The sequence below is a fragment of the Poecilia mexicana genome, unplaced genomic scaffold, assembly GCF_051168715.1.
Source record: "Poecilia mexicana isolate PSO_F unplaced genomic scaffold, ASM5116871v1 scaffold_4, whole genome shotgun sequence".
NCBI classification, from domain to species: domain Eukaryota; kingdom Metazoa; phylum Chordata; class Actinopteri; order Cyprinodontiformes; family Poeciliidae; genus Poecilia; species Poecilia mexicana.
The window spans coordinates 22,749,364-22,773,246 of NW_028263373.1; the positions used below are offsets into that span (position 1 = coordinate 22,749,364).

General features: G+C 35.5%; 3 protein-coding genes across 3 annotated transcripts; all 3 read right to left on the reverse strand.

The window, feature by feature from the left end:
* Window positions 1–1,915: 1,915 nt before the first annotated feature.
* LOC106911570 (receptor-type tyrosine-protein phosphatase C-like) lies at window positions 1,916–6,572 on the reverse strand. The gene is made up of 13 exons (XM_088005090.1): window positions 6,465–6,572; window positions 5,944–5,967; window positions 5,515–5,781; window positions 5,187–5,420; window positions 4,974–5,087; window positions 4,619–4,750; window positions 4,360–4,503; window positions 3,831–4,007; window positions 2,816–3,021; window positions 2,659–2,719; window positions 2,464–2,560; window positions 2,334–2,371; window positions 1,916–2,142 (listed from the first exon to the last, which is right to left on the reverse strand). The coding sequence occupies exons 1-13, from the start codon at window positions 6,532–6,534 to the stop codon at window positions 2,099–2,101; spliced, it is 1,608 nt and encodes a 535-aa protein (XP_087861216.1). The 5' UTR covers window positions 6,535–6,572; the 3' UTR covers window positions 1,916–2,098.
* A 1,036-nt stretch (window positions 6,573–7,608) lies between these two features.
* LOC148159989 (receptor-type tyrosine-protein phosphatase C-like) lies at window positions 7,609–10,702 on the reverse strand. The gene is made up of 9 exons (XM_088005274.1): window positions 10,646–10,702; window positions 10,319–10,450; window positions 10,057–10,200; window positions 9,574–9,720; window positions 8,510–8,721; window positions 8,355–8,415; window positions 8,149–8,245; window positions 8,018–8,055; window positions 7,609–7,826 (listed from the first exon to the last, which is right to left on the reverse strand). The coding sequence occupies exons 2-9, from the start codon at window positions 10,446–10,448 to the stop codon at window positions 7,783–7,785; spliced, it is 873 nt and encodes a 290-aa protein (XP_087861400.1). The 5' UTR covers window positions 10,449–10,450; window positions 10,646–10,702; the 3' UTR covers window positions 7,609–7,782.
* Window positions 10,703–10,734: 32 nt separating this feature from the next.
* LOC148159990 (uncharacterized) lies at window positions 10,735–16,005 on the reverse strand. Its single transcript, XM_088005275.1, has 6 exons — window positions 15,860–16,005; window positions 14,132–14,146; window positions 12,181–12,364; window positions 11,816–11,867; window positions 11,169–11,456; window positions 10,735–11,075 (listed from the first exon to the last, which is right to left on the reverse strand). Exons 1-6 carry the CDS (start codon window positions 16,003–16,005, stop codon window positions 10,804–10,806), a joined length of 957 nt encoding a protein of 318 aa, XP_087861401.1. The 3' UTR covers window positions 10,735–10,803.
* Between the last annotated feature and the right edge of the window lie 7,878 nt (window positions 16,006–23,883).

Below are 23,883 nucleotides of genomic sequence, written 5' to 3' on the forward strand. Positions count from 1 at the left end.
TAAACATTTCAATTTCTAATACACACAAAAAACACAGAAAAAGAGCATAATTAATAAACATATTCATCGCCTCAAATCTGGTACTCACACTTTGGATCCTTTTGGGGTTCAGGTATTGGAAAACAACACGAAACATTTAAAACGTTGAGAAGTGAAAAATTCTTCGACCATTTTAAACTGACAGTATCTGGTCTCTGTTACTTCAGCCAACCTGAAATCCAGCATCTAAAGTCCAATCCAAAATAAAACTTTACTGAAGTCCTTTAAAGTAAAAAATAAAACTTCAAGCTTCAAATCGCTCTTAGTGGCGTTCAGCTCATATCTGGAAGTGATGCATCACACTAGTACTACTAATAACAAGTAACAGCATTATTTTTAGCTGGCGTTCTCTGTGTGAAAAAAATCTTGCTCAAATGTAAGACTTTATTCATGAACAAAATATGGTTTTTATCATGTTGGAGTAATTCTATAAAAATAATATTTCTGAACTGCAACACTAAATTTAACTACATTTATTAACTTTTTTGTGCAAGCAAAGTTGTGTCTGATTCTGATGAAAGTATGTTTAAAACATGTCTCAGAGAAATTGTAGAAGAAGCTATTAAAGAGAACTAAGAGTAAAAATTAACAACGAACTGACAAAAATTGTACTATATTTTTCAAGAACTAATTATATTTTAAGGACAAATGTTGTTGCCTTACTCAAATTCATGTTATTTTTGTCTTGTAACACAAATTTTGTCATTACATTACAGTTAAATATTACTTACCCAGGACCAGGGCATTTACAGCCCATATCAGCAAGATAACTCCAGTCAGACCTGCCATATCCACGAGCATCAACTGTCTTATAAACACAACTAATGCAAAATACTTTATTCCATCAGCACCGGGGAGCCGGTCTGAGCTGGAGAATCAAACTTTTAGCTTTTCTGTTGCAAAGCATAGAGCAGAAAAAGTAGAAAACCACACGGCTAGACCACACAGCTCTAAAAATTTGTCCTAATAAATCTTAGTTTGTTCTGGGCTTGCAGATATTTGTGAATTTTTCCATTGTTGTATTTTTGCTTCATAGTTAAGAAAAAATAAATAAAACCAGGTGAATGACTTTATTATAACAGATGTTCTTGGACCGAACAGTGCAATTGACAGTTATTAGGACTGTTATTTTCTATTTATGTGTAAAAACATGTCATGTTTGTGTGAAATGACTTCATGTGCAGTGCTGTGGTTAGCCGACAAAGAGTGCAGACATCTCAGAAATGCATTCAGGATTCACTGAAACGACAGAGAATGCAGAGGTAGAGGTCTGTGGTGAAAGAAGAGCACAAAGATGCTGCAGCATTTTCTAGATGAAAGAGATCATTTAGAGGAAATCTGCAGCTTGTTTTACTTGCTACATGTAAAACAATGTATAAATATAGTGACGTTCAAGCATCAACTATAAATTCATCTAGAAATGTGCTTTATTTATGTATTTATTGGGATGTGTGAGCCAATAAATAAACAGGACAATATGTAATGCAGTCCTGTAGTGGAGGACAGGATATTTATATTAATTGCATTTAGTGTTATTCTCTTCTTTTGACATGTTTCATCAGAATTTTACTTTGCTTTTATAGGTGCACTATTAGATCTAGAAGAAGCCCAAATGACAAACATCCTATCCATCACACATTCCTGTGAGAAATGTTCCTTTAATTCATGAACTAGCCTTTGATTCGACTATATTAAGAACTGAAATTCATTTCAGTGATTTCAGGCATTTAAAGTTTCAAGGTTTTATGTCCTAATGCCCAAGTACCTCCTATAGTTACACACAGCTGGTAGATCCTCAGTTTGAGAAACAAAAGCTCATCATTCAGTGTCTCCTGCTGCAGCATGTAAATGTTATGACTTAAAAATAAAACTAATACAGAGTTTAGACAATTCATTTATTCACATGCAGTTGCATTCATCTTTATTTCACCTACATCTCTGTAGGACATGACTAGCAAATTAAAATATAGCATTATATTTAATCTTTTCTCGTATTTTCAGTATGTGTGTAACATCATAAAACAACAACGTTTTGATCTGCAGCTCCATCAGCTCTTCATCAGTTGTTATGATTTCTCTTGGGTGGTGGCACGTTAACATAGACTGTAACAACAAGAGGAAATATGTCATCACATTAAGACGACATCAATATACTTTCATTTTTACTTTTATGTAATATAAAAAACTAAAATCTGGAGTGAAATCCAGGAAATCTCAATGGATTATATAACTAAAAATTCACAATAAACATGCTGTTTATTATCTCCATGTGATTCCATCTGAGATGCACTCACTGACTGTTGAGAAGAGCTTCTGTTCTTCATTAACAGCACTGGAAAAACATCAAGTCAGGGGTTAACTTTAGAAGACAAAGGTTGATTTAACAGTTAAAATCAATAAGCAGATCAGCTGAATAGGTTTTACTTTCTGGATTTTCTCGTCTTCATGATGAACAACACCGCGCAGAGGATGCTGATGATAATGAGGAAGACCAGAAATCCAATAAGAGCTTTGTCATTATCTAAGAGATGATATTAAAAATTGAACCATTTAAAAAGAAATGCATTTGGAAAGTATGAAAATGTGGAAGGAAGCATAATTTAATGAAATAGTACATACATCTAGTATCAGCCTGTCTTCTCACAGGTTCACTGGTAAAATTTTTGTTGGATGTAAACACCTATAATAAAATAATGATTCTTGTTTGTATTCAAAACATCCATATTAAGTTGAGTAATAAAACCAGAATTTGTTCATGAAGCTTTTTATTACAAACCTCCACTGTGTAGGATGTTAAGTAGCTCAGATTTTCAAATTCAAATCGACATGTTCTGTCCTTCTTTCTGCTGCCAGCATCACCTTGAAGTTGTGCAATGAATTTTCTGTCTGGTCCATTAAAATCAATGTCTTTTAATGAACATGTCACTTGGATCTTATTGTTCTCTGGAACTGTCACGACAACGTCATGAGGTAGTTCTGGTTCTGAAAGAGGAAGAGAGAGGTTAAATATCAGGACAAACACATGGAGAGGAAAATCTTTTGTTCCCATAAGAATCTTAGAAATAACAAAAAAAGAAAAAACATTAAAATGATTTAAAAATAAAACATGACCAGATTTGTTACTGACCAAATATTGAACAAAAATCTAAAAATATCTGACTTACTCTGACACTATAATGCAGATATATTTATGTTGATATTTTATCTGCAGTTCAAAATAAAAAAATAAGAGAACTCAACATCTAGTGTAATTGCTACATTGTGTTTTGGTTTGTTTTGCCAACCATATTTGATTTGTAAACATGGATTTCTCTATTATCCAGCACAAAGTCACACCAGCTTTGTGTTGAAGCTGCTGTGACTCTCCAGGATTAGACATAATAAAGATGAATTTCTGGGCTTAAACTAACTTATAATTATTTCTCTCTCTGCAGAACTTTACAATGATGGAATATGTTGAGATGCATTTTGTGTTGCGAAAACAATATAACTTTTTTGCATGAATGGAAAACCAGATGAAAGAATGATTTTCAAAACCATAAGAATTCAGTTTGGATTGCAATAAAACCTGTTTAAACCGATGAAGGATTGACTTTGTGTCCCTGAATCTAAAAACTAAATTCATGATTTAATTTCTGAAAGAAGAGTTGCATTTCCTGACAGATAACATTTATATACCCTTGACCAAACAAAACATAAAAACAAACAAATTCATATCAAATTAATTTAAAACAGATAGTGTTTGTAGATTGTATTATTATTTCAATAAACATATTTTCTTGGTTACTTACTTCCAGACTTAGTTTTCCCTGTAACTGTTGTTTCCTTGAAACGCCCTTGTCCAGTGTAGACGTGATGAACGTAACAGCTGTAATCCCTGAATGGTTTAACTCCTCTGGTGATGGTACACATTCTTCCTTCATGATGATGAATCGTTTTTTCTTCAATTGTAACATATCTTCCATCACCTGTTTTGTTATTGGTTTGACAACAGCAGCTTGTTATAAAAGATCCTTATAATCATGAAAATGATTAATATGTTGAAACAGAGTTTGGTTTGTTTTTCATGTTAAACATTAAATAAATAAACATTTTTATTAAAATCATCCTCAGGTCACTGATAGTTTAGAGTCACAGCTTCACTGATCACATCTGGTTATTTTACACATTTTTATCTCCTCTTGTGTAAAAGACATGAAGCTGATAAATTAATGAATTTACAATTAATCAGTTTATTTTAAATGGTTGCAATAATCCAGATGTATTAAATTATTTAATGTAAATATAATATGGAAGAATAAATCTCTTCATTTCTCTTACCTCGCTCATCTTGCTGACAGCTGCAGTGATAATGGAGCTCATCCAGTTCATTAAGAACATCTTGACATTTATCACTCATCGTTTCCCAGTTCAGCTCAATGGAAGTATTGGTTGAACTGGTCTGCAGGTTGTTTACTGTGAAATCTGTTGGAATAAAAAAGCAAAAACAATGAATAATGTCCTGATAATGTTTTTCTCTTCATGTTAGTATAATAACTTTGTTCTTATTTCCAGTGAGATGCAGTAAATACCAACTCACCACAGTCTATTTTGAACTGGACAGGTTCAGTCGTCTTATTTATGGAGACACTGTTCATCTTGATGTCACCAGTACAGCTGTAGCTTGTGAACGGCTTCATGTCAGAAAGTTCAACAGAGTCATTGTTGATTCCTGAAGAGACACAAACATTTAGTCATTTCTGCTGTGACTGATGTCTATATGTTAACACCAATGAGCTGCTTTATTCTTTACATTTTGACACAATTTAAAAAGAAAAAGTGTTAAAACATTTTGGAAAATATCTATCATGTATTGTTAAGGCAGAATCTGTAGTTTTCTCCTCTAAATATTTAAATATTTTTAGATGTTTTTCACAGCTGTAGTTTTTACTCACCTGAACATTTATACTCAACACTGAGATCTTTACAGCTTGAAGGTAACTCTGGTTTTATCTCTGCAGGAAGTTTAGTAGGTCCAGTCTGTTTTATGTCATTTGGATCAATAAAATCTAAAGAATGAAAAAAGAAAAAACAATTTAATGTAACTAATATTATATCCACAGATTTGATAATCATATTAATTACTATTAATATGTTTTTGTTCCTACCAACAGTGAACTTTTCAGACACGGTAAAGGTGACATTTGAGCAGTTTTCTGGAGGAAACTCCAAAACTAAATCTGAACACATTTCGTCATAAGCATGTTTGAAACGATACGCTCCATTGTTGAAGTCTTCAATTGAAACCTTTTTGTTTTCTGATAATAAAGATCTGATGTTCCAACCACTTTGGTAACAGAAATATCCAGGAGGGCAGGAAATGTTTTCAATTTCTTGTTCAGCTGAAACACAGAAACAATATTTGTCTCAGTTCTACACAGAATCTCATTTCAGTCAATAATAAAGTAAAGATAAAATATGAATCATTTTACTCACTCATTCCAGTTGTTTTTGTTTTATCTTCAGCTTTGTTACAGGGTTTTTCTGCACCATTGGAGTCAATAAATGTGACATGTAGCTCATATTCGGTGCACGGCTTCAGAGATTTGATGTCATAATTTGAGTTTTTACTGGGGAAGGAAAAAATGCCTTTCCTTTCAAATGAACCTTCATTCTCAGCAACATATATGGTGTAGTAACCAGGAGTGGAATCTGTCATCTTTATCTTCAGACCAAACTTGATCTTCTCAACACTGTAGGAACCTGCAAAGCAACAGATTTACATTTGAGCTCAAATAAAACCAAACTTCAAGGTTTATTTCCAATTGTTAGAATGAAATTAATTTTTTTTTGTTATTAGACAATCTCACAAAAAAAGACCATCTTTAATAAACAATTTTTTATAACCTCAAATCTGATACTCACACTTTGGATCTGTGTTGGGTTCAGCTGCAAAAGGGAAACATGAAAAAGTTTAAAACATATACACAATTATGCTAACTAAATGCTGCTAAAATGTAATATTTTGTTCATGAACAAAATATGGTTTTGTTTCCAGTGAAAGTATTGTAGCTATCAGGCTGTAGTAATTCTACACAAAAGTATTTCTGAACTGCAATTTTAATTCGGCTCAGTTATGTAAACTTTTTAGTGCGAGTAAAGTTGTGTCTGATGAAATTATTATTTTTAAAGCCTCACAGAGAATGTAGAAAAAAGGTATCAAAGAGAACTGACAATAAAAAAATAACTAAATTAAAAAAAAAAACTGATAATACTCTAAAGACAGAAGTTGTTTTAAAACGTTTATTTTACATTTCCTAACATTGCAACATCCTTTAATTCTATAACTTCACTAGAATTCATGTTGTTTATTATTGCAACCTGCATTATTTGGTCCGAATCCTTTAACATTTTTTGTCATTACATTACAGTTAAATATTACTTACCCAGGACCAGGGCATTTACAGCCCATATCAGCAAGATAACTCCAGTCAGACCTGCCATATCCAGGAGCATCAACTGTCTTATAAACACAACTAATGCAAAATACTTTATTCCATCAGCACCGGGAAGCCGGTCTGAGCTGCAGAATCAAACGTTTAGCTTTTCTGTTGCAAAGCATAGAGCAGAAAAAGTAGAAAACCACACGGCTAGACCACACAGCTCTAAAAATGTGTCATAATAAATCTTAGTTTGTTCTGGGCTTGCAGATATTTGTGATTTTTGCATTGTTGTATTTCTGCTTCGGAAAAATAAATAAAACCAGGTGAATTACTTTATTATAACAGATGTTCTTGGACCGAACAGTGCAATTGACAGTTATTAGGACTATTATTTTCTATTTATGTGTAAAAACATGTCATGTTTGTGTGAAATGACTTCATGTGCAGTGCTGTGGTTAGCCGACAAAGAGTGCAGACATCTCAGAAATGCATTCAGGATTCACCGAAACGACAGAGAATGCAGAGGTAGAGGTCTGTGGTGAAAGAAGAGCACAAAGATGCTGCAGCATATTCTAGATGAAAGAGATCATTTAGAGGAAATCTGCAGTTTGTTTTACATCTTCATGTAATATATTAATACATAAATATAGTGACGTTCAAGCATCAACTGTAAATTGACCTAGAAATGTGCTTTATTTATGTATTTATTGGGATGTGTGAGCCAATAAATAAACAGGACAATATGTAATGCAGTCCTGCAGTAGAGGACAGGATATTTATATTAATTACATTTAGTGTTATTCTCTTCTTTTGACATGTTTTATCAGAATTTTACTTTGCTTTTATAGGTGCACTATTTGATCTAGAAGAAGCCCAAATGACAAACATCCTATCCATCACACATTCCTGTGAGAAATGTTCCTTTAATTCATGAACTAGCCTTTGATTCCACTACATTAAGAACTGAAATTCATTTCAGTGATTTCAGGCATTTAAAGTTTCAAGGTTTTATGTCCTAATGCCTAAGTACCTCCTATAGTTACACACAGCTGGTAGATCCTCAGTTTGAGAAACAAAAGCTCATCATTCAGTTCCTCCTGCTGCAGCATGTAAATGTTATGACTTAAAAATAAAACTAATACAGAGTTTAGACAATTCATTTATTCACATGCAGTTGCATTCATCTTTATTTCACCTACATCTCTGTAGGACATGACTAGCAAATTAAAATATAGCATTATATTTAATCTTTTCTCGTATTTTCAGTATGTGTGTAACATCATAAAACAACGTTTTGATCTGCAGCTCCATCAGCTCTTCATCAGTAGTTATGATTTCTCTTGGGTGGTGGCATGTTAACATAGACTGTAACAACAAGAGGAAATATGTCAGTACATTAAGACAACATCAATATACTTTCATTTTTACTTTTCTCTAATATAAAAAACTAAAATCTGGAGTGAAATCCAGGAAATCTCAAAGAATTATATAACTAAAAATTCACAATAAACATGCTGTTTATTATCTCCATGTGATTCCATCTGAGATGCACTCACTGACTGTTGAGAAGAGCTTCTGTTCTTCATTAACAACACTGGAAAAACATAAAGTCAGAGGGTTAACTTTAGAAGACAAAGGTTGATTTAACAGTTAAAATCAATAAGCAGATCAGCTGAATAGGTTTTACTTTCTGGATTTTCTCGTCTTAATGATGAACAACACCGCGCAGAGGATGCTGATGATAATGAGGAAGACCAGAAACCCAACGAGGGCTTTGTCGTTGTCTGAAACAGTTATAACAGTGAGGTAAATGCAGAGTTAATAATATTCAAGCTACAGTGAGAACAACTGAATTCATTGTTATTTTTCCTTGTTGTTACCAACAACACATACAGAGAGTAGCAGCTGAAATTTCCAAAGGTTTGCTCTCAAAGTATCCATTGAAAATAACGACCTATAACACAGAATGACATGTTAAGATTCACCCAAAGGAAGTTCAGCAACAAAACGGGGATCTAATCATGAAGCCAACTGAGGATTAAACAAACCTCCACTGTGTAAGATGTTAAATAGCTCAGGTCTGTAAATTCAAATTCACAGCTTGACGATTCCAGTTTCTTGTCAGGAAAACCATGAAGATTTGCGATGTATTTCCATTTTTCCTGTGGTCCGTTAAGTTCAATTATTTTAATGCTACATGACACTTTGATTGCGTTGTTCACTGGATTTTGAACCTCAATATCTCCTTTTAGTATTGGTACTGTAAGAAGAAGAGAGTGGACACATATTAAGACTCACAGACATGGAGAGGAAAACTTTTTTTACTATTTTATTGTGCTTGGAAGAACACTAAAGTATAAGAAAGATTTAAAAAGAAAACTTGATCATATTTGTAATAACTGATTTATTTCAACTTTTTAATGACACTAATACAGAATTATTAATATACATATTTCTCTTAATATTTTTAGTCTAAGATGTGCATGACCAGAAGGATGAATTACTGATTATCTATATAGGTAATATTTTTTCTTCACCAATGAAATGTAATTTATAAACATGGATTTCTCTAATAATTGTATTAAACCTGGTTTTTCTCTCCAGGGTTAAACATCATAAAGATGAACATCTGGACCTAAGATAGCTTATTATTATTTTCACAGTTTACAACAAAAGAATATGTATCAATGCTACGATCTGAATCTAACAATGCAGTAATTGTAGACAGCCTCATCTGTAACTCGTTAGTTTTAGCATTTCTTTAATTTTCATGGATTTTGTGTTTTAAAAACAATCACTAAAACAATGTAACTTATTTTTGCATAAATGAAGAAAACCTGGAGAAGGGATAATGATTTTCAAATCAATATTAGTTCAGCTTGTTAGCAATAAAACTTACATTGTTTGAAAATAAAAAATATATATTTAATATATATTTAAGTTGTTAAAGAAAAGTTTCCTAAAAGAAAGCAGCCATGTACCTGCAGCCAAAAAAAAAAAAGAAAACAAATAAATAAAATAAGCAAATATCAAGTTTTAGTTTATTTTAAAGCAGTTAGTGTTTGTAGATTGCATTGATGTTTTAAAATAAAAAAGATTCTTGGTTACTTACTTCCAGGCTCAGTTTTTACTTCAGCTGTAGCCTCATTTAATATTGTCTGGTTGTAGATGGTACGGACTTTACAGGTATAATCTTTGTACGGTTTAAGTCCGTCGATGTTACACATTCTGTTAAATTGGGGTCTTTTCCCGTCTTCACCTGTTATGTGATTGATTTCACAAAAACAGCTTGTGGTAAAATATCTTTACAACCATAACTTCAGGAAATGTTGAAGTAGAGTTTGATTCAGATGTTAAACATTCAATTAAGAAAATATTTCCATTAAAATCATCCACAGGTCAGTGATAGTTTAGAGTCACCTCTGGTTATTTTACAGATCTTTATTTCCTCACATTGTTGTTATAAAAACAGAAAGACTGATAGATTCACAAATCTTCCATTTATAAGTTAAAGTTAATTTAAAATGGTTGCACTAGTTAAGATGTATTAAACATTACTTAATGTAAATAAGTAATGTAAGTATATTTCACTTACGTTTCCAGTCTGGCTGACAGCTGCAGCTATAAGAGAGCTCCGTCAGTTTGTCAAGAATACCATGACATTTACGACTCGTTGGTTCCCAGTTCAGCTTAATGGAATTACTGGTTGGACTTTTCAGCAGGAAGTTTATTGAAAAATCTGTTGGAATAAAATAAGAAGCAACAAAATCCTGATAGTTGTGTTTCTTTCCAGGCTGTATCAGTATAATAATTTTATGCTTCTTATTTCCACTGAGATGCAGTAAATACCAACTCACCACAGCTAACGCTGAACTGGACAGGAGGAAGAGTCTGAATTATGGAGCCATGGTTGTTCTTGATGTCACCAGTACAGCTGTAGTTTGTGAACGGCTTCATGTCAGACGGTTCAACAGAGTCACTGTTCATTCCTGAAGAGACACAAACTTTTAATCATTTCTGCAGTGACTGATGTCTATTAACACAAATCAGCTGTTAAATATTCAGAACTAATTCACAGAGGAAACGTATTAAACAAATATTTATAATATTAAGGAAGAATCTGTGTCTGCAGTTTCTCCTGTAAATATTTAAAAATGTTTTTTCACACCTATAATTTTATTTACCTGAACATTTATACTCAACACTGAGATTCTGACAGTTTGGAGGTAATTCTGGTTCTATTCTGGTTCTATCTTGGCAGGAAGTTCAGTGGGTTTAGGCTGAATTACGTCGTTTACATCAATGAAGTCTGAAGGAGAAAAAATACCAAATTAATGTGATTTTAATGTGATTTTAAAATTAATATGCTTTTATACATACCAACAGGAACATTTTCAGTTATGGTAAAGGTGATGTCCGTGCATTTTCCTTGTGGGAACTCCAAAACTAATTCTGAGCAAATGCTCTCATAAGCAGGTTTGATCCGATACGATCCATTGATGAACTGCACATCTGAAACCTTGTTGTTTCCTGATAGTAAAGAGCTGATGTTCCAACCACTTTGGTAACAGAAATATCCAGAAGGGCAGGAGATGCTTTTAATGTCTCTTCCAGCTGAAACACATAACAAATATTCATCACAGTTCTACACAAAATTTCATTTCAGTAAAAAAAAAGTAAAAATGAAATATTAAGAATTTAACTCACTCATTCCAGTTGTTGTTTTTGTTGATATTGTGGTAACTATTTCATTTTCAGTTGTGTTACAGAATATTTTTGTAACATTGGAGTCAATAAATGTGACTCTTAGCTCATATTCAGTGCACGGCTTCAGATGGCTGATATCATGAGTTGAAGTTTCATTGTAGAAGAAAACAGTGGCTTTTCTTTCAGATGGTCTTTCCTTCTCAGCAACATATATGGTGTAGTAACCAGGAGTAAAATCTGTCATCTTTATCTGGAAACCAAACGGGATCACTTTTACACTGTAAGAACCTGTAAAGTACCGGTTTCACATTTTTAATTTGAACAAAACCAAACTTATAAGGACTTTTTATCTCAAACTGTTAAAAGTAAGATGTATTTCTTATCCTGGCAAGAACACCCAGAAACACAAGAACACATTTTAAACAACTATTCACAATCTCAAATCTGATACTCACATTTTGGAATGGGTTCAGCTGTTGGAAAACAAGAGGGAAACAATGGAAAAAGTAATAATTTAAATAAATTCTCAAAGCATCTTAAATTTTCAGTTACCTCTCTGTTGTTTGAATCTCATACTTAATGTCTGTTATCTAAAGTCTAATCATTAAACTTTTTTGAGTCCCAAACTAAAGATTTAAAGTTCCAACCTGTGGTGGCAGCCGTGGTTGTGTTTGGAGTGATTGGAGGTGAGGTGGTTGTCTGAGAAGATGATTGGTTGGTGGTTGGATTCTCATTTGAGATGCTTGCAGGTGAGGTGGGTGTCTTAGGAGGTGATTGGCTGCTGGTTGAGTCTCATCTGACTCAAGGTGTTTTGAGGCGAGTTATTAGCTACAGATTTGAGAGCATGCTGAGAAATAATCCACTACAAATTTTTTTAATTAGTAGTGGATTAATTACTAATTAATTTGTTATTTAGTGGATTAATTGCCAATTAATCCACTAAATAACAAATTTTATCATTTAAAAGTAAAACAAGTTTCGTAAAACCGTAAACTAAAGCTGAATACATTACCAGCTCTTCAATCAAAACAAGGCTGAAGAGCTTGGAGGATTTAAGGTGGTGGATAGAGAGGTGAGTGTGGGTTTGATAGAGGTGGGAGGTTAGGAGGTTGTAGCAGTTGGTGCTGCCACGGTGCGTGGAGGTGAGATAGCAACAGGTGTAGGAGAACCTGTGCCAGTGAGTGGAGGTGAGGTGCCTAAAAATATAAAAATCAACTCGACATCAATGCCAGCGCTTATTAAAGAGAATAATCAAACATGTAGCTGAAGAAACTGATCCTCTCCATCCTCTATACTTTACAACACATTTGCTCAAATGTGAATACAAAGATCAAAGGTGACAAATGAGATTTATTTATTGATTTATTGATTAACATCTAGATGATATATCTAGATATAATGATATCTAGATATAATCTAGATATCATTATATCTAGATAAATGCATTAAAGGATGTACACTGTGAAAAAAATGCTGAATTTAAATACTTACACAATGTCCACATTAATATACTCCATTAAAGAGTTAAACGTGAAGTCAGTATCATGACATAACCTCAATCTTAAATCTGGATAAAAACTCATTAAAAACAAGTTTCTAATTATTCTGCCTGAAACTTAATGGTCAAAGGGTTAAAGCATCTATATAGAGTGATGCAAGGTTATTTATAAAGCATCATTCATATAAAAGGTGGGCCATCATGCCATCATGCCCGGCAGAACACAAAACGGACAACAAAAAGAAAATATGGACTAAGCATGAAAGCATTGCGTTAAAAATAAAAAATAAAAATGTTTTATTATTTTAATTAGTCAGATTTTATAATCAGAAGCTGATGTGAACAAAAAAAATTTCAGCCCTGATTTAAAGGAGCCAACAGTTTCTCAGGTTTTCAGGGAGTGTCTTCTAGATCTAGAGAGCATAGAGACTAAATGTTGCCTCTACTGTTTTAGTTCTGGTCCTGCAGACACAGAGTGAGCAGATCTCTGAAAACCTGAGGAGTCTGCATGGTTTATACTTGATAAGCAACTCACAAAGACAATTTAGTACTTTATAGACAAATAGAGTTTTAAAATGTATTCTTTGACAAATTGGTGGGATATGATCTATTTTCAAAGAGCAAGGTCAATGGATGCATCATGTTTACGTGGACTTCGACTAATAACTTTATATCTGTTGTATATCCAACCTTATCAGAAAGAAAAATGTGTATTTTTGTTACCCTGTATTGACAAACCTGCCCCCTCATCCAACACCAACCTTTTTCAGATTAAAGTTCCAATAAATGATCTATAAAAGCACCTGTTTGTAAAAACTATAGGAAGAGACTTTATAGTTTTTTTTCCCTGAAAGCTTATAGATTGAATCTTAATCTCACACATAACTGAACAGAAACAACGTGTATCACATTTGCTAGTTCTCAATAAAGATACGTTTTAAAAAACTTAATCAATGCTTTTAATTGAAGAAATTAAAAAGCTGATCAGGTTAATTGGACACAATGTAAATGTGTATTTCTCAAATCAAAGCAATATTTAATAAAATGAGCTCAGGAGTGAGTTATTTATGCTTGCCATAATTATGGTTAAACTAAATATCTGGAGATACTGTAACATGTGAACATAATTAAAAAAATGTGTTGTTAACTTGGGTGATTTACTGTAATCTCTGCTTTCTTGTAGCAACCTGTTTATTCAACTGATAACTGATGTTGAATAGACAGTTTCACGATAAAAACTTATTTTCAGTGCTGCATATAAAGCAGGTTCAGGATGAGCTCATTTCAGAAAAATGTTCAGGTTTTGGTATTTGTTAGATGTAAATTAACACATTGTAGCCTGAAAGACGGAGAAGCTAAAAAAGTTTGCGCAACATGAAACAGGAATAAACAACAGGCTTTCAGAAATAAAAAAATGAATTGACTGAATAATTTTATTTTTGGCTAAATATGAATCTCTACTCACCTGGAGTGGTTTGACCTGGAAATATAAAAAAGAAGAGAAAATTAAGTAATGAAATCATATATCAGTTGGACTCAATATAAGGAAACTTAAAAACAAATCACACATAAATTTTTGTATTTCTTTCTTTGAGGATCATTTTATTTTTGTTAAAAACAACGTGAGAGCATTATCAGCCCAAAAGAGGAAGATGGCTGACTTATCTGGATGAGGCAGCTCTGCCAAACCTGGTTGCCCTGGCAACATGACAGAACCACACTTGCTATTTCATTAAGCAAACCACCACTTCCTGCTTTGCACTAACTTGTAGATACTCAGTACTTACTATACTGCTGTCCAAACCACCACTCATGAATAAAAACTAAACAAAAGTTTGAATAAAATTTTAATAATTTGTATATTGGGTCCCTGCTTTTAGATCTTGTTGAGGTTTATTATTTTTTAAATGTGTTTGGCTGAGTGATTGGAGGTGAAGTGATGTTCTCAGGTGATCGGTTGGTGGTTGAAGTCTCATTTGAGATGCTTACAGGTGAGATGGTTGTCTGAGAAAATGATTGGTTTCTGGCTGGAGTCTCATTTGAGATGCTTGGTGGTGAGGTTATGGCTGCAGGGTTGAGAGCATGCTGAGGTCACCATCAGGCTAAAATAATCCACTACCAAGTTTCATACCGTATAATTCTTAAATAACTAATTCTATAATCCAAAAAGCAACTAAAATTGTATATTAAATCTGAATGTATTGACATACATATTAGTTGAAGCGTTTGATTGGAATGGAGACACTAAGGCAGTGAATAGAGAGGTGAGTCCAGGTTTGTTAGAGGTGGGAGGTTGTGGCACCTGATGCTGCTGGGAGGCTTGGAGGTTAGATGGCAACAGGTGTCCAGAATATTTGCTTTGAGTTAAAATAAGGATATGCACAAATATGTGCAAGAACTATTGGTTAGAAAAAAATATTTAGAACGAAACCAGCATGCAGTTAGCAAGGGAATGCAACAGAAACTAGTTTAAAATTCTAGTTCCTTCATGATGAAAATTCATTTTCGAATGGGCCTGGCTCATGTGAGCTTCCACCTTTACTCACTAATAAAACTTTAATTTGATTCTCCAATCAGAACTCATGGTGGCTCCTGTTTATGGGCCATAAAGCCCGATCGAATGTTCACCATACCAACCCGGACAGTAGGTAGCAGCAGTCTGCAGTATTTCTCACATAAATGAGAAATACTGTCCCTTCACCTATGGTCACTAGACATAGATCATGATCAAAAGAACAAGATCCCTGATACAAGCTGCTGAAATGAGTGGTAAGAATGTAAAATACAAAGTTTGCTGAACATGCCGTTTTTGTGTGGTTTCATAACACTGATCTCACCAAATGAATCTCATGTTGCCACCCGCATCATTTGTTTCGACTCGATATAAAAGATAAAGCCCAGGTAGGATGTCTGGAGGAGGCTCAGAAAAGCATTTCTTATAGGTAAAATGTCAAATCTGAGGTGTTTATGTTGTATCTAAATTAAGTGAGTGTATGATGTGTGCAGCATAGGTATGATACTGACTGTTCAAAGGTACCCCACACAATTACACAACATCTTTAACTGCATAGACATAAAACTATCAATCTTTAACTCAGCCAATTTTCTTTTATTTCTGTCTTTCTCCTAATTATTGCTGAATTGTTAGTGTTTGTTTCAGGTCATTAGCTCCATGCTGCCGTCTCCCTCTCACCCTGCAGCCCATCCTGCATGTACTCTCCACCCCAAACTAACCCATCCCTCTGGATCCTCAAATTCCCTCTTGGCCAGCGAACAGTGGGGGTGGGCACTGGCTCTTCCACTGTAATGAACTCCACAGAGACTCCAGTTCAGATTCATCACGGAAAAAAATTGCTCCCATGGAGCCCTCAACTCAGTGAAAACAAACAAAAGTGAATATCTGGAATTAAACACAAGTTGTTTGGGTTTTCACAGCATCTGTGGGCTCTGCCCCTCCCACAGTTTATTGCTCTGCAGGATTTTTGTCTCTCCATTTCAACATTTATAACAAAGTTTGTTTCTGATCTATTTTTCTTTACCTTTTTGTTTGTCATCAGCTCCATGTCCATGCATCAGTAAGTCCCTCTTGTGGTGAGAATTCCTTACTGCACCAAGAGTGAGTGACATAAACATCCAGGTGACATAAAGGAAACTGAACAAATGAACATGATGTATTACAGATGTTACCTACATTTACACAACGAGCCACAGCTGACTGTTAGTTTGATGTTTATATTTTTTTAGGAAAACTGCAATTTAAAGGATTCTTTCCTGAAGAAAATCAGCTTTTATCTGCTTCAATATGGACCTATTAGACTGAAAAATGGCTCACCTGTCACTGAAAAACAGTCAGATGCCTTAAAGTATTAAGATGAGGTCACATTTCACAGCTATTAGGTGGCAGATACCACATGATGCCAGGTGGTTTGATGAGTCAGTCAACATGTTCTCAGGGCATTTATGTGAGAAATGCTGTGAGAAGATGATACCTCTAGACATGCAGCACATGTGGTGAACTGTGACTCAGTTTTCTTAGTATGGAGGTTTTCAGCCTTGCAAAAGTATTTAAACTCCTTAAACTTGTTTAGGGTTTGCTCTGTAATTTTGTCACTTTACAATGATATCCTTCTTTTTTATTAGTGTTTTAAGGTAGACCATCATGTAGTAGGGCTTAATCGGGAAGTTGAAGGAAAATAATACATGATATCAATGGGTTTTTCTAAGAAACAAATCTCATATTCATCCTCTTTACTCTGATACACCTAAATAAAATCCAGCCAAACTTCCACCTAATAAATTAGGTAATTAATGGAAAGATGGGCAAACAAGAAATAAAGCACAATCTGACTGAGCTGGAGCCATGTTGTATAAAAAAGTGAAATAAATGTAATCTATGTATGTGCACATCCGGTCGACACAGAGAGCAGAAGATTTGTAGCTTTTTTTGCAGTAAAAAAGACATTTTTCACACGTTGGTCTGTCACATAAAATGCTAAATTTTCACAGACTTCTAGAATCGATTTCAAGCTGAACTGAAACTGATCCAAGACCAAGACAATGTTTTCTTTAAACATTTTCACAATTGTGTATGAATTCACATGCATCTATTGTGTTATGGTCTCCTTTTAAATTTGAGGATGAATACAGAGAAAGAGGTACATTCCTATAAATAAATACTGTAATGCTACAAGCATTGTGTAAAAGTGGAGGTTTGGGGAAAAAGAAGTTTATCAGGTGTCTCAGGTGATTTCTGAGGAAGAATGAGGCCATTCCAAGGGACATCCTCTTAGATTTATTTATTTTACTCCCCTCTGCTTGTTTGTTTTGTTTTTAGAAGCCAGAAATATCAATATTTTTTTGCACATTTGAAATGGCTCGTGGGGTATGCCTGACGGTGGCAGCGCCGGCTTCAAACATATTAGTTTGCTGGGAGACAAGAATCACCAGGGACGGTCTCCAAACACGTGCAGAAACTCCTGCACATCATTTGAAGGCTGCTATTGTTTGAACTTCAGTAACTTTAAGCAGGTTAAAGTCATATTTAGAATGAAACACTTGTCTTGTAGGCCTGCTCGGTTTCCAGGTTAGAATATTTGTCAGTGGCGGCTCTCCGGGGACAACGTTGTGAGGTTCAGGTAGAGGAAGACGGTCCCTGCAGTCATTTATCAGTGGGAAGCTCCAACCAGCAGGCCACAACTGGCGTCACTCATCACAGCTGCTTCTTACACGCCAACACATATAAAGGCACGCACACGCAAACACACAGAGCAGCGGTGTAATGAGTGACTCCTGCTCTGCACGTCCTTAATCTGCAACCACCAGGCCGGCACGGAGGGGGCACGGTAAAGAACAAGAAGCCTGCAGTGAGCTGAGCCAAAATAAAAAGCCAAGTGGCTCACTAAACCCGTCAGGGGCTTTTAAAAGGCACAAACTGCCTCTCTCTTGTCCATCCAGCAGGGCTATGGGGGCTTTATAAAACTCAACCCCACAAAACTTAACTCTGAAGCATCAGCTCAGCCTTCCGGAGCGGGCCTTTCCAGAAACTATAAACTATTGGGAACAAATGTCATCTTCAACATGTTCAAAAGAAACCTGATCCTCACTGAGACACTCTTATTAGAGCAGCAGATGCACACACGCTTCAAGACACACTTCTGCTTATTCACTTCCTATGAGACTAAATGCCGCCATCTCTTCCCCCTCTGCGTTAACCAGTCAACACCAAATTGCTGTCAGAGGCTAGAAGCAAAGATTATCCGTATTTTTACCACAACTGACCTCAGGCTTAGTTATTTACAGTCGTTTAATATGCAAACACACTGACAGTTTTAGGTAAAGAGAAGTCAGTTTGGAAAGCACCGTTCACACATGAGGTAGTTCCAAATAATTATTAGAAAAGCTAAGAGATAAAGAAGAAATTAATTTAAATAAAAGAAAAAAATGGAAAATAAAAAAACGCTGTAGAAAAACCCCTGAAGGCAAACAACAAAAACAGAAACTCAATGTTGCCTCCCTGTGTTTGGTTCTGGTGGTGGGAACATTAAATGAAAAGCCCTCTTGGAGGCCGGTAGGCCACAAAAACCTGATTTTGAAATAAAAACATAAACTTTACATTGATTGAATGTTTTCCCTTTAGATGCTCAACAATAAACTAAAGATTGAATAAAAGCAGGATATCAGTCACTGTTTTTCCAGAACTGCTTGCTGTGTCGTATCACGTTCATTCTTTAATAACATTTAGGGGCCACAACGAACCACTCTGAGGGCAACAACTGGCCCCCAGACTCCATCTTCATGATTAAAACTTTATCACATGTCTTCTGTCAAAGTCCAACTTTTTAAAAATACATCAAGGAGATTTTAAAAGATCTTACATTGCATCCATATGCCAGAAGTTGAAAAAGTATTTCTCTTACTGTCCTCCACACATGTGCTGAGCGCCAATAAAATAAGCACTCTGGCCATAAACTCACCAAGAGCTGTCCCCAAATAACCACTTCTGTCTGCTGAACCTAAACAGGCCGTCAAGAGGAACTCCTAAAGATGGAGGGAAAAGATCTTACCTCTGCCATCAAATGCTTAGCTGGGACTAAATGCATGGAGATTATCCATCAATCCATCTGTTATCTACATCTGTTTATCTTTGCAAGGTCATATCTCCAATAGTCATTGGGTGAGAGGCAGGTACGCCCTGGACCAGTCACTAGTCCATCACAAGGCAACAAAGAGACAGAAAGAGCAACCAATCACACATACACTCATACCTAAGGACAACAGAGAGACTAATTAACCTGACAGTCATGTTTCTAGACTGTGGGAGGAAGCCGGAGTACCCAGAGAGAACCATCACATACGCTGGGAGAACATGCAGACACCATGCAGAAAGACCCCAGGTCAGGATTCAAACCCAGGACCTGCTTCATGCTAAGATAAAGATCATCTCTTTTTTAAATGTTTCTGACAGAAACATGCTAAAGTGTTCATACCTTAAACATTTTCACATTTTGCCACTTCTAACAATCCGTCACATATTTCACTGGTACTTTATGCTCCAACCCTTGATGCGTTCCTGCCTCAACACACCTGAACCAAATGAATGAATCAAATCAGGCCTATTCCAGACTCTGTGGTAATGTGAAGAGGAAATTCAATAATTTGATTCGGCTGTTGGAGCATCTTTAAGTTCAACTCAAAGATTAGAGTTGGAGTCCCCCACAAGTCAAGTCAAGTTTATTCATACAGCACCTTTAAGCAACAAGGCAGTTCAAAGATATTTCACACCATAAAAACATAATAGACCAAAATATGTTGTGCATAATTGGGAAATTGACTTTTTTTAATTATTTTAAACAAACAAATTTCTCAATAGTGTGGCATTAATTTGCATAGAACCAAATGTTCATTTCTTCATCATTACAGTCAGTAGAATAGCATCTGAAAACTAGAATTTAAATGTGTTGCAACTTGCACTTAAACTCAAGAGAAACTTTTGTATCTCACTTCATAAGTAGATTCTGACCCATTAAATTGGTTGCACTTACTAAATTTAAGCCATTTCAGGAGTCGAGCTGAACGTGCAGAGAAGGAAAGCTCCGTGGGATGGTCGCTGTGCAGAGTTTCCATGTTCCCACTGACCCTTTCCACCTGCAATCAAACCCTGCCAGCTGTACAGTCTCTAAGGGTATGGAAACAAAGTGTCCTCCTAAAAGTCTGATTTATTGAAAGGATTTTTAAAAGAGACACGGGGAGCTGGCTGAGTTTCTGTCAGCACATCCTAAATAAGTTTGGGATGTCAACTTTAAGAAGCAGTTAGAAAATGAGACTTAAGACAAGGCTTTGTCTGATAAAATAAAGGTAGTGAATGCTAAGAGCTGCACAAAAAGACAGGCAAGGAGCCAGACACACTTTTTCATAGTTCAAAAAAAAAAAAGAAAGAGGATAAAATAAAAACTTGGATCATCGTGAAATGCCGTCTGTTCTGGATATAATCAATAGCTAAAGAAGAATCCAGTTCAGGGCTGTCTCTCATATTTCAATCCCTGCTCTTCTGTGATCAATAAAAGTGAGCTGAAATCAAAGCGAGCCCTCTTTACTATTGTCTATTCAACGTTAGCAGACAAAGACTGAGGAGCCTTTGATCGCCCTGTCTGCAGGGCCCACAGCTAAACACAGACCCCATCCTCCCACTCCCACCCACCACCTCCAGGTGAGCGCCGTGTCTGGATGTCAGTGTGTGTTTGCAGGAGAGCCGAAATGTTTTTTGTACGCGTACATGAGCGCACACAAAACAACAAAAGGCGTTGCTTTTTTGGAGGAATCACACAGAGATGATGTGCATTGAGGTGCTGCTGTCAGATGAAGGGTCGTCACAGGACTTAGTGGACACTGTGTCCGGCTGTCATTCTCCTGTTGGGTCGTATTTATGTTTTCTGTGAATGATTATCTTATTTTGTTGTTTTTTTTTTTCTCTGTTTCTGTCTCTGTGTTTTTTTCTTATCCTGTTCTCATTTTCATTCTGTTTTGCCGTTTCTGACCTTTCTTTATCTTGTCCTTGTCTCTTCAGATTGTCCTCCTCGGATCATTGATTTTCTTAATTTTTTATATATGTCCCATTAGTTTAGCTCTTCTCTGGTCACTTTTTTGCTCCACGTAAGAGTTTTTTTTTTGTCTTCTTTCTTCCTCTGTTTCTTTTCATCTTTTCACAGCCTTCTTGTGTCTTTTTCAGTTTTAATTGTGTTCTTTTATCTTTTGGATTTAATGTTTTGTCTCTAGTCTCATCTTGCTCAGATTTGTCTTTTCCTGTTCTTTAAGTCGTGCTCTTTTCTTTCTGTTTGATCTTTCCTGTCCTTCCTTCTGAAGTTTGTGATCTTGTCTTTTTAATCTTTTCTTTCTTCACTGTTTGTTCTTTGCTTTTCTTTCTGTCTTTAATTTAGTTAAATTCAATTTTTAAAAAACCATCCCCATATGGAGGCATTTAAAGGAGGCACCTTGTAATCTCACGTTCTGATACTCCATTTGATTTTTGTTTTTTTCCTCCACTATTGAGGGAAATTTGATTCTTTACACCTCAGGTTGATCTTTCACGTCTTTTACAATCTGTTAGGTTATTCTTCCAACCCAAATGCTGGATTGATGCTGTTGGGACAGAAGCAAAATAAATTTTAACCAAACATTCAGTCAAAAATTAAGACCTATTTGATTTCTAAACGCAACTAGAACTCAGTTTTATTACTTTTCTGTCTTAAAACTCACCACACATGTCCATGGAAACTCATTTTTAACACACTTCTACATACATTTAGACACATATATGCTTTTCATCCCAGCCTCTACAGCTCTGTGAGGATTGGGCCCTCTATGATAGGCTGAACATTTGATATTAGTCCATTTAATCCATTGGGTTTGGTTGGAAACCTGAGCCACTGCTGCTTGAAGCTTCAGCCCAGTGCTCTCTAATAAACCCAAATTCATCCATTAATCTGTCTCCTTTTTTCTGTCCTCTCTTTCAGTGTTCATATCTTCAGTCTGTTTAATTCATCTGCTTCTCTCCAGTTTTCTGGAGACCCGGCTCACCTGGCTCAGCATGTTTGTCTTTCACCTTACGGACATTTACCAAGATTTTATTTTTTGACCAAAAGATATTTTTATCAATCATCCTTTCATCATTTACTCATCATTTGTCTGAAAATGTAACATTTCGGTTATTTTTGCTCCCTTGAAATCTTCCGCTTGTCATTCTGTCCTTTCCTGTTCCCTATTTGTCCTCCTCTGTCTTCTGTCTTTTTCTTCCCTGCTCTTCTGTTTTGTCTCCTGTTTTCCCTCCCTGTGTGTTCCTTTTCCTCACACGCCTGCCTCTGTCTTGTTGTCTTGTCCTCTTCCATCTTTCCTTGCCTTGTCCTCATCTTTTCTCTTCTCCGCTGCTCTTCTGCGTTGCTTGTTCTCTGACAGCAGACAGGAAACTCCAAAGCAGCAGGACCCCTCCGACTCTCAACATGCACCTTGTTTACGAGTCCTAAACGACAGACAGCCCCGCTGGAGCCTCCCAAGTTAGAGGAGGGGGGCCGAGGAGCCGTTTGCTTTCAACCAAGACACGATCTCCCGATGACAGCCCGTGCCAACATGCTGAAGACGGCTTATTATATCAAGGTGCTCCAAAGTGTGCAGGTGCAGATTACAGCTGATTCTCTCTCCATCGGCCCACATGAGTGCATGACTGTAGTGAGGAGGCAAAAAGTATGTGGAGACATAATCACGCTTAAGGATGAAATCCCTACTGAATGTTTTCAGTTAGAAGCTTTTTAACATGTAAATCTCATGCATCTTAGTTTTGAAAAAGAAACAGCAAAATGTAGTCAGAGAATGACGGCATTTGGTATCTTAATGTCTAAATTTGCAATGAATTCAAATCAGATTCAAATTGTTGTTCCACCGTTTTCACACAACTCTTTGCTCCTGGCTGGATCACCACTTTTTTAATGTGTGCAGCCCCTAAGTTAGGTTAGTTCAAATGCTCTTTATAGTTAGCAGGCAGTGATGCTACATGATGACACAATCAGGATTTTCGGGTTTCCGTCTGCTCACAACAGAAGCTTTCTAGAGTTAAATAATCATAAAGCTAATATTTTGAACAACATATTTTGCAGGACAATCGACTTTTCTCAGACCATACCAGCTATTGGTTGTTCAGGCCATCACCAAAATGAATGCTGACAGTGTATTGCAGATTTTATGGATTTTTAACACTGTTTACATAATATTTATTAACTTATATTTATTTTTTTATTTATTACTTGTTTAATCTCGTCATAGAATAAGATAAGAAATACATTTTTATTCATACCTACTTGTGTTTTAACACTAGGTTGCACTTATGTTTGTTTTTGTTATACTCTGTCTTGTGGTAAAATGCAGATAGGATCTTCTATGGTTTTCAATCCCACTTCAAAGATTCATTCAACAAGTCTTAACAGATTCCCCCAACTGAACTGTGAATCTGTGCAGCTCCTCCAGAGTTACCATTGGATAATCCTCTGATGATTGCTTGTTTTAAGTTTAGCAAAAGTAAGACAAACCCCAGGGATATATCATTTAATAGGTAGAAGATATTCAGCCATCTGTTCACAAAAGGGGCATAGAAACTAAAAGGATAAATCAACACTGACAAAAAGCAGAAATAATAGCTGCAATTTTGCTATAATTATTGTTTCTATCCCTACT